General features: G+C 43.6%; 1 protein-coding gene and 1 long non-coding RNA gene across 2 annotated transcripts; one reads left to right on the top strand and one right to left on the bottom strand.

Annotated features, from left to right (window-relative positions):
- Window positions 1-5: 5 nt before the first annotated feature.
- LOC143298180 (uncharacterized) lies at window positions 6-17,397 on the bottom strand. Its single transcript, XR_013057360.1, has 3 exons — window positions 17,268-17,397; window positions 5,626-5,711; window positions 6-244 (listed from the first exon to the last, which is right to left on the bottom strand). It is a non-coding gene; the product is annotated as an uncharacterized LOC143298180 (long non-coding RNA).
- On the top strand, window positions 12,278-17,895 carry LOC143298179 (uncharacterized). The gene is made up of 2 exons (XM_076610928.1): window positions 12,278-12,516; window positions 17,310-17,895. Exons 1-2 carry the CDS (start codon window positions 12,514-12,516, stop codon window positions 17,850-17,852), a joined length of 546 nt encoding a protein of 181 aa, XP_076467043.1. The 5' UTR covers window positions 12,278-12,513; the 3' UTR covers window positions 17,853-17,895.
- The last annotated feature ends 1,002 nt before the right edge of the window (window positions 17,896-18,897 follow it).

Genomic DNA, 18,897 nt, shown 5'->3' with positions numbered 1-18,897 from the left:
TTCAATGCTTAGTATACAGCAGATACTGACACATGCTTTACATTTGGGCCAACACCATTGTCCGAACCGAGAGCTGTATGATCAACGGTTTCTCCACTGTAAGTTCATTTACAGCACAGTCATTTGTAGAGGACTGTGACTCTCTGACAAGGAGGCAACATTGCACTGGCTTGGGTGGCCTTTGGGTAGTGTTCCAAGGTCGACTGTCCTAGTGCCCTCTTGGCCCAGAGAGTGGGGATGTAACCTGCACAAACCACTCTCTGCTATAACCAGATTCTTGCCCAGATGGTCAGGACAGCAGCTGCCTATTCTGCTGTTCTGTGTTCATAGCTGTACACAACTGTCATACTTTTATCTATAATTCTTTTACACAACATTGTTTTCATTTATTTCTTTAGCATAAATCTTTTGCATGTCTTTTTTGCAATGTACTAATTTTAAAGTATTATGGAAATGTGCTTTGAGTCTTCTAATTGATGGGGAAAAAACCACAGTATATGAGAAAATCTTTTTTCATTTATTGACTCACTTGTGTAAACAAAGTGAGTGTGTTTTAATCCGGTGTTCGGTTGTCTGTGTCTGTGTGTGTGTGTGTCCATGGTAAACTTTAACATTGCGATTTTCTCTGCAAATTTGTCAGTTGACACCAAATGTGGCATTAAAATAGGAAAAATTCAGTTCTTTCCAGTCATCTTGTTTAAAACAGTATTGCACTTCTGGGATGGGCACAAAAAAATTTTAAAAAAAAAGAAGCCAAATTATATGAAAACTGAATATATATATATATTTTTTTTTTTTAATTCTCTAAACTTGGCACTTTGATCTGATGTTCTGACACAACAACAAGAGCAGTCATTTTTATCATATTTTTGTTCAAACAGGAACTTCTTTTGCTAAACATGGAAGTTATATTTATTTTGCATGTCTTTGGTGCAGATAGTAAAGAAGGGAAATTAATCTGTAATTAATGCTAGGGCGGTTAATTTGCTTTAAACTGATCTTTCTCATCTTAAACATTACATTTTGAAATTATACTCAATACATAAAAACCTTGTGTGTTTTACTCTCAGTGTACAGGGCTTTCACTATGTTCATTCGCCCAAGTGGTCTTTTTCGGAAAATACTAAAATCAATACTGCACAGTGCACTTTATAGATCTATTGGTTGAGCCCTGAAAGTCATGGGCAAAAATCAATTGTGTACACATTATACATATTCAAAGCGCGTGCTCATATTCCTCACGAACGAAGGACGCCATTTTGTTTCAAGTTGTTGATCTGCCCGTTCAATCCTATATTCAATCAACAATACACGATAACATGTGATGTAAAGTTGTAGAAGGAGACCGTTAAATATTTATTCAGAGGAAGATTTGTGAACGCCTCATCACTTACTGGATTATGCCCCAAACTGCCATGATAAAAATAACAAAATCAGTTGGAATTCACAGTTAAAAATAATAAACCATGAGAGTTGATACCCTTGATGAAACGTACAAATTTCCAGTCTTGACTTTTCTCAAAAGTCCTTTTCACTTCATACGACGTTAGGAAGTGCTTGTACTTGGCTCGACATGTTTTCATAAAACTATAAAACTAGAATGAACATAAAAGAGAAACTGAATTGACCGTGTCGTACTCAGTACATTCCCGGCGGGTGTAACTAAACTTGCACATCTATCTAGATCCAGAGAAAATGGCTAAATATTGCAGTGTGATTGCGGCGATAGCCACGTCTCCTTTACCACGGACTTAAAAAGAATTTTTAATTGCCCTTAAAGATTTTTTGAATGCCCAAGATACACCAGAATAATGATTTAAACAGCGTTCTCACTGTGAATACCGCAAACGATTTATCGCCCTTAAAAAAGCATGTTTAAATGTTACATTTTAGAACATCAGTTAAGGAGCCACGATAGTGTAATGGGTAAGACAGTTTCTTCTCACTCCAAAACGCAGGGTTAAATAATAAATACGGTCAGATTCAACCTTTTTAACCTATTCAATCAGTGGTCAGATTTGCTTTGTTCGTGTGGTAAATCCTCTTTCCAACCATAACTCGCATGGTTCAGAATATTTAACACAGAACACATTTTTTAATGATTTTTTTCTCTTTTCTTTCTTATTATTATTCCTTTTTTGTGGATAAAATGTGTGTATCACAAGTGAGTCTTGAAGGCCTTGCCTCTCAGTTTTTTGGGTTTTTTTTAATATTATTTTATTTAATTTATTTATTATGCTCTTTTATAAATTCTATCAAAATATGCAATTTTTAGAAAGATGACATTGCACATATTTTTTTAATTTAATTTCAACATCTATTGAACAGTATTTTATTGTACCTTATGATTTTTTGATTTTGTAGTTTTATTTCCATTGTTTTCCTTTTGATCTATTTTCAACCATAATCAGGTCTCTTGTGTCACCTCATTGTGTGTGTGTGTTTGAACTGTAACCAAGAAATATTTTAAATATTTTGTCATCAAAGTATTATTGATTTCGCACCCTTCTAACTTAAGTGTGGATACAATATATATCTTTTTTCATGTTTTTCTGACTTGTTATTGTGCTATTTCAATTTCATTGGTTACATACATTAAGATTTTAGCTCTTTGTCTTGTCAGTATGGACGTTTGTTTCAGACAGTTTAGAACATTCATTATTTAAAATTAGTTAAATTGTGCAACCAACAACCATCTTCCAAGAGATCTAGTCATCAGCCCCATCCACATGTAATATGCAGCTTCTGTTCAAATGTGTGTGTGTGTGTGTGTGTGTGTGTGCAGTGCGTGCATGTGTGAGTATGAACAAGTTTTTATACTGATATGCACTTGTATGTATCCTAATTTCTACTGTATCTGTGTTTGTGTATGATTTTAGATTATGTTTTATCTTATGTACTATCCCCCCCAATATTCCTTGTGACCCCGGTACACTTAGTAATAAAGACATAATCTATTCTATTTAAATACACTTGATTTGTTTGAAAGCACAGCTGCCCAAATTATATAATATATATCTATATTTTTTCAATGCAGGTGTGTGTGTGTGTGTGTGTGTGTGTGTGTGTATGATGAAATGAAAGGTGACTGTCGAGTCTATAAATACAATACATGGAGGAAGTTTATAATAACTGTGGGTTGTAAAATAAGACTCACTTTTGATAAGAGGTGTCCAACGTTTCAGGCCATAGGTCTGTCTTCAGGGACTGTGTGTTAGTTGGAAATGACAGCGGAGGCAAAAGAAAATCCCAAGAAAAGTTACCAAGCATTAATCGGTGAAAGGAAGGCGAGGATGAACAGAGAAGTGAGGAGAGACTCGGGGGGGGGGGGGGGGGGGGGGGGGGGTGGTGGTGTCCAGAATGGGAAGGAAGGAAGGTGGGATGGGGGGGGGGGGGGAATGGAGTGGGTGGGAAAGAAAGAAAAAAGTGAGGTGGAGTGGGGATTTAGAGGAAGGAGGAAACAACGCATGAGGAAAGGAAGAGAGAGAGAGTGCTGACCATTTCATTTGACAATCAATTTATACATAGAGACTTGAATCTGACGACTCAAAAGTGACTGGAATCATACATATAATTTTATACTACTTTTTAATTTTTTTAAAATATATATATACTGTGATTGGAATATGATGTATGGTTTTTGTCTGTCTTCCAAGATGCAATTTACTTGAATCAGAGACAGACTGTTGAAAGCTACTGAATATTGTATTTAACTTTACTTGCTGAAAATCTGACACTCACACAGCTGAAAGTGACTGCACATGTGCCTGGATATGTATGCTATACTTTGATACATTTATCATGATTTGTGTTGGTTTCTTGATTTAACTCTCAGACTGATAATGAAAAATAGCATGCACATTCCATTATTCATGATGATTTGGTAAAATGTATAAAATAAAATAAACGTGAAAATGTTATGCTTGTTCCATCATTATCCATGGTTTGTTTGGTATTTTATTTCAAGACCCGTATCATTTTCAAATAAGAAATTACATGCATCAAAGAAACATTGTTTTCTCTTGTGGGGGGAAAAGCGTGTCCTAAGCAGTGCCAAGAACAACGCAGTCAGCTGACCTGCAGAATGTGGTGCCACTCAGTTTTCTGTGTCCGGCGTCTGTGCTGCTGTCTTTCGTCAAACACTTAGTGTGCGTGATGCATGTCTTTTTGTTGCCCTCAAATTTTCTCATTCTTATCAACAGTGAATAACTTACTTTTCTGTCTTGTAAAAACGGTGCACTGTATTTCTGTGGTGATATAAAAGTTGTGTACAATGATCGTGCAAAAATATTACATAACATTTCTGTGTTGTACATGGAAGCATAAAGAATGCACACTGTGCTGTCAGTGTTTCAAGACCCAAACCCGGAACAACTTGACTTTCTGGGCGTTTCTTTCTTCTTTTTTTTTGCACACACCCAAGTCGATGACACTCGACTGTATGGTCCCAGTCTCCCCATTTAAGCCCACAGCACACTCAACTCGGGGTAGGAGCCGGCCACGGGCCAAAAACCCACCTCCGCTGGGATTCGAACCTGCGTCCTCCCAGCTGTCAGTCCGCGACGCTAACCACTTCGCCACGGCGGCTGGTTCAGGGGTTTTGTGGTTAAACTCCACTTCAAGGTGTATTAGTGTTCACAGAACGCTGAACCAGTTCACACTAGAGTGATTCCTGTTCACAGAACGCTGAACCAGTTCACACTAGACTGATTCCTGTTCACAGAACACTGAACCAGTTCACACTAGACCTGTTCCTGTTCACAGATCGCTGAACCAGTTCACACTAGACTGATTCCTGTTCATAGAACACTGAACCAGTTCACACTAGACTGATTCCTGTTCATAGAACACTGAACCAGTTCACACTAGACTTATTCCTGTTCACAGAACACTGAACCAGTTCACACTAGACTGATTCCTGTTCATAGAACACTGAACCAGTTCACACTAGACCTGTTCCTGTTCACAGATCGCTGAACCAGTTCACACTAGACTGATTCCTGTTCACAGAATGCTGAACCAGTTCACACTAGACCTGTTCCTGTTCACAGAACGCTGTACCAGTTCTCGCTAGACTTATTCCTGTTCACAGAACGCTGGACTTATTCCTGATCACAGAACACTGAACCAGTTCACACTAGACTTATTCCTGTTCATAGAATGCTGAACCAGTTCACACTAGACTTATTCCTGTTCACAGAATGCTGAACCAGTTCACACTAGACTGGTTCCTGTTCACAGAACACTGAACCAGTTCACACTAGACTTGTTCCTGTTCATAGAATGCTGAACCAGTTCACACTAGACTGATTCCTGTTCACATAACGCTGAACAGGATCACACTAGGCTTATTCCTGTTCACAGAACACTGAACCAGATCACACCAGACTTACTCCTATTCACAGAACCAGATCACACCAGACTTATTCCTGTTGACAGAACCAGATCACACCAGACTTATTCCTGTTCACAGAACCAGATCACACCAGACTTATTCCTGTTCACAGAACACTGAACAGGATCACATTAGACCTGTTCCCTTTTTGCTCCCGTTGAAGCTCAAAGCCTTCTCTGCCTTCCAGGACATGTCCTAACAGAATACAGAATACTTTTTGTTTTTTTTACCTCCTATGATGATCTTCAAGTCTTGTTCCTGGCTTCTTCTTCAAGTCCTCACCGGATGTCACCTCTCAAACCACACCACAAGCACTCTGAAAAAGAAGACCAGCAGAACAAACAAAAAGATGGAGTTTGTTGTCTCTGTGTTTTTGAAAGTACAAGACTGAAAGGGGGGAAGAAACTTTTCTGAAATGCTATCTCCCCTCCTCCCCCCTCCCCTCACCCCACCTGTCCCATCCTTCTCCTCCCCACCGCCCCCCCAAACCACCTACACACCTTCACACCCTCCTAACTGGTCTAAAATATCATGTTTTTCATGCAGAGGTCCACAGATCTGCCTGACACTGACACAATTATTTTCTACAGTCCTGTTGATGTGTACACTGGTCTCACCAGGTGCCAAGTTCTAATGACCTCTCCAACGTAGGTCAGAGCTAAACGCTCAATATGTGGGTATGTAATTTCTGTCAGAAAAAAGGGTTTCTTGACTCAGGAGTTTCTATTTTGCAGCCAATGTGTGCTATGAAAATCCTGAACATTCTGACGAGGCAAACTGAATTGCTGGTGTAAGGTTTCACCATGAACTTTGATCATTCACTGCCTGTATGTACAGGGGAAGTATTTCCTGCAGCATCCCCTCTGGAGATGACCCTGCACTGCTGTCCATTGACTTCACTGATGTGTGTAAGGGCCGTCACCCACAGGGTGTTCAAGTCCACTGTGCATCATTTTTATGAAGCCTCGCTACATTGCAGCAAGAACACCTGAAACCTGCAGCCAGGTGTTGAGCTTGCATATATGACAAGCCTCCCCAGGCGTCAGGCATCACGCTCCATATTTGGAAAGTCATGTGCCGTCAGTGTCGCCCAGACGATATTTTTTGACACTGAAAAGGAAAGTATGGTTGACAGCAGCCATGAAAATACCCACACTTTTTCTGAGGAAGAAAATCAAAAAGCTGTTTTTTTTTGTAAAGTTTGAAAGGTGGCAACGTGACATTTTTGATGTCGTTTTGGATTGTGTTTGTTTCTTTCTCTTCTTTTGATTTTTTTTTCTAACACATCATATTGTTTCTTTGTGTAAATTCATCACACACTTTAACTTCTATATTTATAAATTTATTAGTTATTATTTGGTCAGAGTGCACAATTACAAATAAATTTCATTTTTAACACACACACACATATATATATATATAAAATGCTGTCTAAAATCAGTACTTTGCCAACATTTGACCATAACATGCTGCTAAAATTTGTGATTTGAGTGGGAAAGTAGTCACATTTACCTACAGTCAACATATCTGTCTTCTGTCTGTTCACAAATATTTAAACCTTTCACTTCCAAAACTATTTGTGATTTTCGCAAAACAGTCGCCAACCTCTGAAAAAATCACAAAAATTAAAATCAAGCTTAAAAGTATATGGAAGCAGTAAGTTTTCTTGAAGGAAAATGAAAGGAGATTAATTATCACACTTCAATGTGGACAGGATGAGTTAACTCCCATTCAGGGGAAGATAATTCTGATTTTTAAGAAAAACAAAACAGAATATTAAAAAAAAAAAATAAAATAAAAAAATAAATAAAAGGTTTTAAGCTAAAATTCTGGTTGTTTTTTTGTTTTCTTTTCTATATACCCACTTCTGACACAACCCAGGCCCCTTCCTGTTGATGTACTTTGCAGCATGTATTCATCATCAGGATAACCAGAATCACTTCAGTTGATCAACAACATTACTTTTGTTTTCTGTCACATTTTTGTAGTTTCAAACAACATTCTAGCCACTTCTTCTGAACTGTATGTTCTGGCAGCCCTGGTGACACACTTTTCACAGCTTTTCGCTTTATAAAACACAAAAAAAAACACTTATCAAAATCGACCCAAAAAGACCAACCTTGCTGAGAAATTACTTCAAACACTCATCAAGGCAGTCGTCATTTGCAAGGGAGGTAAGCACGCGCAAAAGAGTGCTGGACACCTGATTATGCAGTTACCCATAAAACGTGGATATATCCAGAGTTGGAAGTGAAAGGCTTTTAAGTTTAGCCAACATTTCTAAACAGTATGATGAAAATAGCGCCACATGATATATTATGGTTACAATCGGTACACGTTTCAACTGGCTTTGTAATGTATATATATTCATGCATACTGTGTAATCTATATAGGTGAGAGCTGTCCAAATTTCACAAAATTTGTAACAAAGTAAAAAAACACATTCGTAAATCCTAAAGCCACCCAGCTGTAGGATTAACAATAAAGCAGCTGCACTCACAACTATAAATAAGACAGGAGGGTTGGTGGGGAGAGAGACAGAACAAAGAGGGAGGGAGGGTTGGTGGGGAGAGAGACAGACAGAACAAAGATGGAGGGAGGGTTGGTGGGGAGAGAGACAGAACAAAGATAGAGGGAGGGTTGGTGGGGAGAGAGACAGAGAGAACAAAGATGGAGGGAGGGTTGGTGGGGAGAGAGACAGACAGAACAAAGATGGAGGGAGGGTTGGTGGGGAGAGAGACAGAACAAAGAGGGAGGGAGGGTTGGTGGGGAGAGAGAGAGACAGAACAAAGAGGGAGGGAGGGTTGGTGGGGAGAGAGACAGAACAAAGAGGGAGGGAGGGTTGGTGGGGAGAGAGACAGAACAAAGAGGGAGGGAGGGTTGGTGGGGAGAGAGACAGACAGAACAAAGATGGAGGGAGGGAGGGTTGGTGGGGAGAGAGACAGACAGAACAAAGAGGGAGGGTTGGTGGGGAGAGAGACAGAACAAGGAGGGAGGGTTGGTGGGGAGAGAGACAGAACAAGGAGGGAGGGTTGGTGGGGAGAGAGACAGAACAAAGATGGAGGGAGGGTTGGTGGGGAGAGAGACAGAACAAGGAGGGAGGGAGGGTTGGTGGGGAGAGAGACAGAACAAAGATGGAGGGAGGGTTGGTGGGGAGAGAGACAGAACAAGGAGGGAGGGTTGGTGGGGAGAGAGACAGAACAAGGAGGGAGGGTTGGTGGGGAGAGAGACAGAACAAAGATGGAGGGAGGGTTGGTGGGGAGAGAGACAGAACAAGGAGGGAGGGTTGGTGGGGAGAGAGACAGAACAAAGATGGAGGGAGGGTTGGTGGGGAGAGAGACAGAACAAGGAGGGAGGGTTGGTGGGGAGAGAGACAGAACAAGGAGGGAGGGTTGGTGGGGAGAGAGACAGAACAAAGATGGAGGGAGGGTTGGTGGGGAGAGAGACAGAACAAGGAGGGAGGGTTGGTGGGGAGAGAGACAGAACAAGGAGGGAGGGTTGGTGGGGAGAGAGACAGAACAAAGATGGAGGGAGGGTTGGTGGGGAGAGAGACAGAACAAGGAGGGAGGGTTGGTGGGGAGAGAGACAGAACAAGGAGGGAGGGTTGGTGGGGAGAGAGACAGAACAAAGATGGAGGGAGGGTTGGTGGGGAGAGAGACAGAACAAGGAGGGAGGGTTGGTGGGGAGAGAGACAGAACAAGGAGGGAGGGTTGGTGGGGAGAGAGACAGAACAAAGATGGAGGGAGGGTTGGTGGGGAGAGAGACAGAACAAAGAGGGAGGGAGGGTTGGTGGGGAGAGAGAGAGACAGAACAAAGAGGGAGGGAGGGTTGGTGGGGAGAGAGACAGAACAAAGAGGGAGGGAGGGTTGGTGGGGAGAGAGACAGAACAAAGATGGAGGGAGGGTTGGTGGGGAGAGAGACAGAACAAAGATGGAGGGAGGGTTGGTGGGGAGAGAGACAGAACAAGGAGGGAGGGAGGGACAGGAAAGAGAGAGAGAACAAAGAGGGAGGGAGGGTTGATGGGGAGAGAGACAGACAGAACAAAGATAGAGGGAGGGAGGGTTGGTGGGGAGAGAGACAGAGAGAACAAAGATAGAGGGAGGGAGGGTTGGTGGGGAGAGAGACAGACAGAACAAAGATGGAGGGAGGGAGGGTTGGTGGGGAGAGAGACAGGGAGAACAAAGATAGAGGGAGGGAGGGTTGGTGGGGAGAGAGAGAGAGAGAGAGACAGAACAAAGATGGAGGTGAGGTATTGATTCAACTTGGGGTGGTTGACCTTCCCAATGGCGAGCATACTCCTGACACAAAAAGCAGGAAATGAATGATAATCGGTGAATGTTCCAATGGTCTGGGCAGGGGGGTGGGGGAGTGGGTGGCTTTGTCTGATGTACTGTCAACCCAGTGGACTTGAAAAACGGGCGGGAAAAATATATATATTTGTAGCCTATCGAAGACGGTTAGTGGCTGCTGAGAAAATTATACATCAAAATAATATATCACATCACAGGCAGTAAAGATAATTTTGTTTCAATTCTCTCTCTCTCTCTCTCTCAATGCGCGCGCGCGTGCATGAGTGTTTTCTTCATTTGCAATTGTCAGTGTTTGCATTATTTTATCCATCAAGTATGTTTCACACACACACACACACACACACACGTGCACAAACACAGTGTGCGTGTGTTTGGTTTGTCGCTGAATTAATGACCAACCAAAAACACGCACTCACGACACACATAAACATATATAAGTATGTACAATGCGACACACACATGCACACACACACACACACACACACACGTGACACACATACAAATACACAGAGACAAAAACATGTGCACACACAGACACAGACACACACGCGTGCGTGCTCTCTCTCGCTCTCTGACACACAGTACAAAAAAACAAAACAAAAACAGTTAATGGCAGACAAAGGCTGGAGAATTATTACAGGGGGTGGTGATGACGCTTCAGAAATAAACAAACAAAAAACAAATAACATACGGAGACGGCTCCATAAAAGGGGTATGATTATCGGGGGGAAAAAACCAACAAAAAGCAAAACACGGGGACCGCTCGAAAAACATACATGTGCACGGTTCTGGACTAAAAAAATATTGGGACGGCTCACTGAAAAAAAAATATCGGGACGGCTGCTGGAGAAACGAAATACAGGACAGGGCTCTGGAAAGAAAAAGCCAAAGAAAGACTGGCCAAGAAAAGTATATGGGGACGTCTCTCTCTCTATATATATATTGCTGCCGTGGGTTATTTTTCAGTGCGGCAAGTGCGTACTGCACACGGGACCCAGGTTTATCGTTTCATCCGAATGACTAGACGTTTCGTTTCATTTTCCAGTCTAACTTGGAAGAAAGGGTGAGAGCGGGATTCAAACCCTGACCCCCACGGACACTGTATAGTGGCTGATGAGCGTCTGCCTCCCTCCCAACAGTCGCTGAATGTCTTCGGACACACACTCCGACAAGCCACCACACCGTCATGTGACGGAAGATCAGCACCAGCTACAGAGTGTCCTCGTCATTTGCAGTCTGTTCTGATTGGCTGGTCTGATGTGGCGTGTCGCGAATGACGTGGGCCGTCTCCCATTTTAGGCGTCACGTGATTCACAAACTCCGCCCCCTTTTTTTTTCTTTCTTTTTTTTTTTAAATTCTGCCATGTGCCACGACGTGTCACCTGCTGAGGGGGCGGTGACTAAAAAGATGCCACGCCTCCAGGACGAGGTGACAGGTGACCGAGCTGCCAGTCAGCCACCGGCCTGCTGTTGGAAGCAGAGTTGTATTAACCCCTCGACCGCTGAACTTTAGTTGGAGATACGAGATCTGTGTGTCAAAAGCTTGATTTGATTTTGCTAAATGTTGTGTTCATGTCAGCAGTGTGGTTGCATGGTGACTGACCACAAGCAGTGTGCCTGACCACAAGCAGTGTGACTGACCATGGTGACTGACCACAAGCAGTGTGACTGACCATGGTGACTGACCACAAGCAGTGTGACTGACCATGGTGACTGACCACAAGCAGTGTGACTGACCACAAGCAGTGTGGTTGCATGGTGACTGACCACAAGCAGTGTGACTGACCACAAGCAGTGTGACTGGCCATGGTGACTGACCACAAGCATCCCCAAGAGAAAGAGATCCAAAAGACGTGATGCTGACTCAGGGGATGGGTGAAGCGTGAAAGGATTCCGATTCCCTTCAATGGAGAGAGCCATCAATGGTATGTGCCTGCGGTCTCGTTCCCTATAGACTGTCACATATTCCTGAGACATGGATCAAATTTTCTGAGTTGTCTTGACAAGAAAAACAAAAACAAAACACAACAACAACAAAAAACGTGAAGACGGCATATTATTTTCAAATAATATGAAAATAATATTACGGCTTTTATTTTCAAATAATACATATATCAGACATGTGGATAAGTGAAATTAGATTTGGTCAGCAAGTTCCATTTTGTAATTGTGTAAATGGATACTGACTTATCTTTCAAAACGCTACATGATTATATATATATATATATATATTTAAAGAAAAAAAAAGAAAAAAAGATTGCATTACAATGCCTAGACTTTATCATATTTAAAAGTGCGAAATCAGTGCACACTGATTACTGACAGAGGCAGTACAGGTTAAAGATCCCTTTCGAAAACCAGGTCGATTCACGTTCCGGGGAGGGATACAGACTCACCAAATTACCCAGCGTACACTGCAACCCAAACCGGAATAAGGTTATCTAACAGAGGTAAGGTGGTGGGGCGACAGACAGAAAAAAAAGTTAGGAGGAGAGCATATAGGGCGGAATGTGAAGGGGGTGAGGAGGGGGGGGGGGGGGACAAACGCCCACACGTGGAAGTCGCAGTTAGGATCCGACCAGCCCGGAACTGTTGGTGGGTACATGTGGAAAGGAAGGTTCGGATTTATCGGACAAGGCACTGAGGTCTGTCTGCTGTGCTGAAGAGACGTCGGCACGGAACTGGCCTGCCACAGGAAGGCCTACGTCACCTGTGACGCGTCTGGCACTACTTTCAGTGCTGTCGTTGGCTGATACAGGGGGGCCTGGCAAAGTGTTTCACTCAGTCTCTTCTCGTTAATTTGTTTGAATGGTATGGAGAAATATCTTCTTGAAACCTAAGGATGCACTCTGTGTGTGTGTGTGTGTGTGTGTTCGAGAGAGAGAGCGTAGTGACTCAACTTTGTAAATTCACCCTCCATCTACCTGGTTTCAACTCACCATTCACCCCCCCCCCCCCCCCACACACACACCTCCCAAACGATAACACTCCAATGTAAAAACCAATCCTGTAACAAAATGTCTACAATCACCAGTATGAGTGACGGGGGACATTGAACTAAATTCCCTCCCCTCACAGGACTTTGTCATCACGATACACACAGTGTCACAGGGAGTTCACTTTCAGCTCCTCAAAGAGGCGTCACTGCGTGCGGACAAGCCCATAAACGCTACACCACACCTGCCAAGCAGATGCCTGACCAGCAGTGTAACCCACTTTCTGCCCAGGCACAGTCACGACGCCTGAGCCCCCCCCCCCCCCCCCCTCCTCCTCTCCTGTAAACACTGAGCAACAGACACAGCCACACGTTCAACCCTACCTTTCCCGGGAAACTTCTGGACAATACCTGCTGTGGAAATGTCACCGGGTGTACCTGGAACAACAGGATGATAAGGCATGGGGCACGCGTACAATTATGTCGGTCAGCCCACACCCGCCCAGCAGATGACCGTTTCTCATGGCCGTCCCTTGTCCGATACTGTTATTTATTCACTCTGTGTAGAGGGGACGGCGGTTGTTGGTTGTTTGGAAGTGAGCCACAGCGGTGAAGGAGGTTTTCACAAGTGTTGCATCGTGTTTGTTTTTTTTGCTCAGCGGAGGAGGGTTTCAGGGAAGGGTTAGCAAAATGGTGACCAGCGTCCGTGGTGCCTTTGTGGTCCTGATGGGTGTTGTGGGGCTGTGCTGTGTGTCTCAGGTATGGTGGAGGGGGGGGGGGGGGGGGTGCATTCAAGGTGGATGTTTCGTTCCCGTTACTGAGTGCTGTCTGTCTGTGGCTGTCTGTTGATGTACCGACCTGTCTGTGCCTGTCTGTTGATGTACCGATGTGTCTGTGCCTGTCTGTTGATGTACCGATCTGTCGATCCGCTCCACTCTGTTTTTCATTCTTTACTGTTACCAAGTTCCCTTTCTTTTCCCCCGTTTTCATTTTGTGCTGATTTTGTTCGTGTTCTTTTTGTTCTTCTCCTTCTTCACCCCCCTCCTTCATTTTCTTCTTCTTATCATCACTGTGTGTGTGTGTGTGTGAGGAAAACAGAAGAGGTAGAAAACTGCCAAGAAATGCATAACTAACATGCAATTGAATTTAACAGTAACAACTCAGTGATGATGATACCTCAAACCATGAACACAGTTCTGAAGTACATTAAGGTTTGTAGAAACAGGGCTACGAACTAATGCCTTTGACAGTTCAACCATAACAACCTCAGTGCGCACATGTGTGTGTGTGTGAGCCCCCATCCAGTGCCCACTGTTCTTTCAAAGCGCCCGTTTTTTTTTGGGTTTTTTTTTTTTGAGAATGAGAGAGAGACAGAAGAAGAGGATGCATGCATGTGGGGTGACAATGTGGGGTGACGCAGTGAAAAAAAAAAAAAAAAAAAAAAGGTTGGGGAGGGATTGGAAGGGTGGGGGGGGGGGGGGGGCATGTGGAGGGATGAGGGGGTGGGGGGGGTGGGGGGGGGGAAACAATCGCAAAACTAATTGCACTTAAACTGATCTTATAGGCGGAGATCTGGCCTATAAGATCAGTTTATATTAAGGGGGGTGAGGTAAGTAGATGTCAGTCCAGCAGCGCAATGCAACACGTTTAGTCAGGCCTTGAAGAAGAAAAAAAAGAAGGTTGTAATATATACATGTTTTTTCCTTTAAACACACACACACACACACACCCATACACACACACAGAACAAAAACAAATAAATAACTCAACAAATAACCCCCCCCCCACCCCCCTCCCCCCACACAACAGACCATATACCACACCACACCACACCACACCACACCACACCAACACATTTGAGGCTTGCCAACCTGGCAATGCAGCCACTATACAGAACACAACTGTTTTGCCGTTTCCATCGATGTTTGTTACAGGAAATATGAAGCTGTTTCTGCACATTACCAATCCTCCAATTTCCACATGACTGCTGTCATTCCTTTCCCTGTGATTACTGTACACAGTTCCCATAGTTATTATTATACTCTTTGATCCACAGTTATACTGAAAAGCTCTAGTGAATGATGGCATTCATGACGGGCGCAACAGCCGAGTGGTTAAAGCGTTGGACTATCAATCTGAGGGTCCCAGGTTCGAATCTTGGTAACGGCGCCTGGTGGGTAAAGGGTGGAGATTTTTACGATCTCCCAGGTCAACATATGTGCAGACCTCCTAGTGCCTGAACCCCCTTCGTGTGTACACGCAAGCAGAAGATCAAATACGCACATTAAAGATCCTGTAATCCATGTCAGCGTTCGGTGGGTTATGGAAACAAGAACATACCCAGCATGCACACTCCCGAAAACGTAGTATGGCTGCCTACATGGCAGAGTAAAAACGGTCATACACGTAAAAGCCCACTCGTGTGCATATGAGTGCACACGGGGAGCTGCAGCCCACGAACGCAGAAGAAGAAGAAGATGGCATTCATGCTGTCTTCTGTGTTCTCGCTGTTAGACCAGTATCGCTCGGCTTGTATCGGAGACTGACAATGAGCTGTCAGCTGGGCTGACAGCAAAGTAAGAGCTGTGTGATCACTGCAGTCCAAAGTCATTTACAGCTTTGCCGCCTGTGAAGGACTTTGGACTCTCAAACTAGGAGGAAAGATTGCATTTGCTCTTGGTGCTGCAGCCTTGGGGGCGAGTTGGCTTTTGAGGACCATTCCAGTGCCAACTGTCCTAAAACCTTCATGGCCAAGAGAGTGGGGGTGTAGCTTTGGGCAAGACACTCCAATGTACAGATACTCATGACAGTAGTTGCCTCCACTGCTATTCTGACGGTCACAGTCGGACACGACATACTACTATCGTACATTCCTGCAGTGACCCTGGCTGGGGAAAGTGGACACACACACACACACACAAACACCACACAAAACACACACATGCACGAACGCGCACACACAGAGGGGATGTAGAAAGAGTGGAGAAGTGGGGGAGTTTGGGGGGGGGGGGGGGGAGGGTGTGGGGGGGGGGGGTGGGGGGGGGGGGGGAGCAATCAGGTGTGGAAGAGAGAGAGAGAGAGGACAAGAGGTGGCATGTGGCAATACAAGGCAAGTTTTTTTTGCTGATGATGCATAATAGATATGCACACATATGTGCAATGGTCAGGACACACACACACACACAGTCACACACACACACACAGAGACACACACACACACACACAGAAAATTTGAAGAGGGGGATGGGTGGAAATTCTTATCAGAAAGGTGTTGAACACAATACCGATCGAGTGCAACTCAGGATACACGGACACTGTGATAACTATTGACTTATTAATATTATTTGTGTTTGTGTGCCTCGTGTCTATGAACATCAATAGAACAGAATAGAATAGTGGGGGCAGGGAGGAGGGTAGTACATAAAAGATACAAACAGGAATCGGAAATCATACACAATGTACACAGTACAATTTCACACTTATATATCCACATACAGGGCCACAGTGCTTGTGCATGCGCACGCTCACACACACGCACACCCCTCCCCCAACCCAACCACCCAACATAATCGCTACTTTCGTTTTCTCCGCATAGGCGGGTAGTAAGTTTGCACAGGACAGGAATCAGACCCCTGCCGGAGTCTGCACTAGTGGGTCATGTTTAAGTATGTGTAATTAAAATATACTTTAAAAAGGTTTCCTGACAACTAAAAGTTATTCTATGTTATTCTGTTCTCAGTTATCCATTCCATTCTGGCATACCCACCAACATTGCTGTCGTGAACGTTGATGTTTTTTTTTACTTTCTGTATTCATTACCAGTTGTTTCGCTTGTTAGTTTAGTGACTGTGTTCTCTTTTATGAAGTCGTTTAGTAAATTTTTCTGTAGCTGTACTTACATATTCATTGCAAATTCCACCCTCCTCTACCCAGTTTAACCCCCTCCTGTCTTAAACTATAACAAAATGTCTACAAACACCAGAATGTGTGACAAAATGTAAACAAAATTCATCATCATCATGTCATTTTTGTAAAGATAAAAAAGACACCATCCTACACTATCTATGTGAATGTAATCATGTACAAGTGTTTTGGACAGAGTTTGTATGCTGCTTTAAAGAAAAGTGTCCAAACTGTGATAGACTTGATCTTAACTATGTGTTGGTGCTCTTTGGGTGCTACAATAAAACAAAAACTGATGGTTGCTTCTTACATATCTTAATGATAGCAAATTTTTTTTATATATACAAATGTAGAATCAATAAAGCAAATCCAACAATACAAATGTTCATAAAAGATCTTAAAAAGGCATACGAAACTGACAAGTATGTTTTTAGAATATCCATGGAATATAACAAATTTGTGCAGAAATGGCCACCATACATAAATATTGTACAAGATTAAGATTTGTATTATGTATAATTAAACCTATATTACTTTGATATGAATTGGGATTAGCAGTACCAGTGGAAGCAATGTGTGAACAGATAGTTTACTGTCATTACTACAATTTCATTGTAATTTGTGTGTTATAATGTCACACAGATCAATGTTTTAATTGATATTTGCTGTTCTGCCGATGTGATGCTTGATGTGGAATGGTTGATGTTCATCATCACCCTCCTACCTTTTTTTCGTTGTGCACGTGCTCCGCTTCCTGTCCGTTCAGGCCCAGGACACTATTGAGAGGAACTGCGACCCCCGCGCGGAGCACCGCTTTGAGGCCTGTCCGGACGGCTACTGCTGCGTCCGGGACGAGTTCCTGCCCACCTGGGTCTACTGCAAGAAGCTGGGGGCCGTTCGCGAGGGCTGCACCACGCGGGCCACCGAGACCAACTGCCCGTGCAGCCAGGGCCTCTCCTGTCAGCCCAACATCATCAGCCAGTCAGGTACCGCCTCCCTCTACGGGAAGTGCGCCGTCGTTGAGACAACCACCACCACCACAACTACCACCACCACAGCCTCTACCACCACAGAGAGTCCTTTTGACACCACCGCCATTACAGATGACACCACTGCCACTGATGGTTCAACGGCTAGCACCAGTGATGGCGCTGGTTCCACTGACGCCGCAACAACCGACGCTGCTGTAACTTCTGCTCCTAATGGACAGGTGACGCCGTGCCCGCACGGGCACTCGTGCGAGCACCACGGGCACGTGACGCACGAGTCTCACGGGCACGGGCACACTCAGAGTCCCCTTGTAGGCTGAGAGGCGTGCGCCATTTTGGGTCTCAGGGTGAAAGGTCGAAGAGTTGTTTTAGTATTTTTTGTTTTCTTTCGCTTTTTTGTTGTTGTTGTTGTTGTTGTATGTTGTCGTCGTCGTTGTTATTGTTGTCTGAAAAAGACAATATTATTTCTGTCTGAAAATATATGTACTGTGTTGAATGAAAAAAAAAAAAAAAAAAAAAAAAAAAAATGGAAAGAAGTAGTGTTGTTTTTCTTGTTTCACTTGCCAGGACAAAGGGCCATAACTCCAAATCATTGCTGCTTGTGCCACACGTAAGTAAATACACAGATACAAAAGTAAGGGGAACAGAGAAATAAACCCAGAAACATCCCCCCACCCCCATAAAATAAGGAAGCTCCAAGTCTGTTCAGACACCCTTTATTTAACATGTACATGCAGTAACAACGGTGAAAAAAAACCAAAACAACATTAAATAAAAAGGCGTCTCTTTACCTGTGGTGGGGGTCGTGTTAATGTGTTGTACTGAAATGTATTGCAGTGTATTACATTACTTTTTTCTCACAATAGACTTCTCTGTGTGAAAATTTGGGCTGTTCTCTCCATGGAGAACGCGTCGCCACAGATCAGTGCCATGCATACCTTTTTCTCTCTCATTTATAAATTCTGTTTGCTGGTGTATTTGCAAATGCTATCGAAGTAGAATTTTCTATAGAATTTTGCCTGAGACTATCCTTTTTGCTGCTGTCGGTTCTTTTACGTGCTTGATGTGCTTGGGACATCGATATATCATCTCATCCGAATGACTGACACCCTGACCACCACTCAAGCGTAGCTTAGGGGGAGTAGAAATCCTGGTCTGTTTATAGGACTGGAACTCATCGACACCTAGTAGTCATTCCTAACTGAACTCATCGACATCTAGTTGTTCCTAGTTGAACTCATCAACACCTAGTTATTCCTAGTTGAACTCATCGACATCTAGTCATTCCTAGTTGAACTCATCAACACCTAGTCATTCCTAGTTGAACTCGTCGACACCTAGTCATTCCTAGTTGAACTCGACGAC

This window comes from Babylonia areolata, chromosome 23, assembly GCF_041734735.1.
Source record: "Babylonia areolata isolate BAREFJ2019XMU chromosome 23, ASM4173473v1, whole genome shotgun sequence".
NCBI classification, from domain to species: Eukaryota; Metazoa; Mollusca; class Gastropoda; order Neogastropoda; family Buccinidae; genus Babylonia; species Babylonia areolata.
Note: the sequence above shows the minus strand (reverse complement) of the source record. Positions and strands in the feature narration are given on the sequence as shown.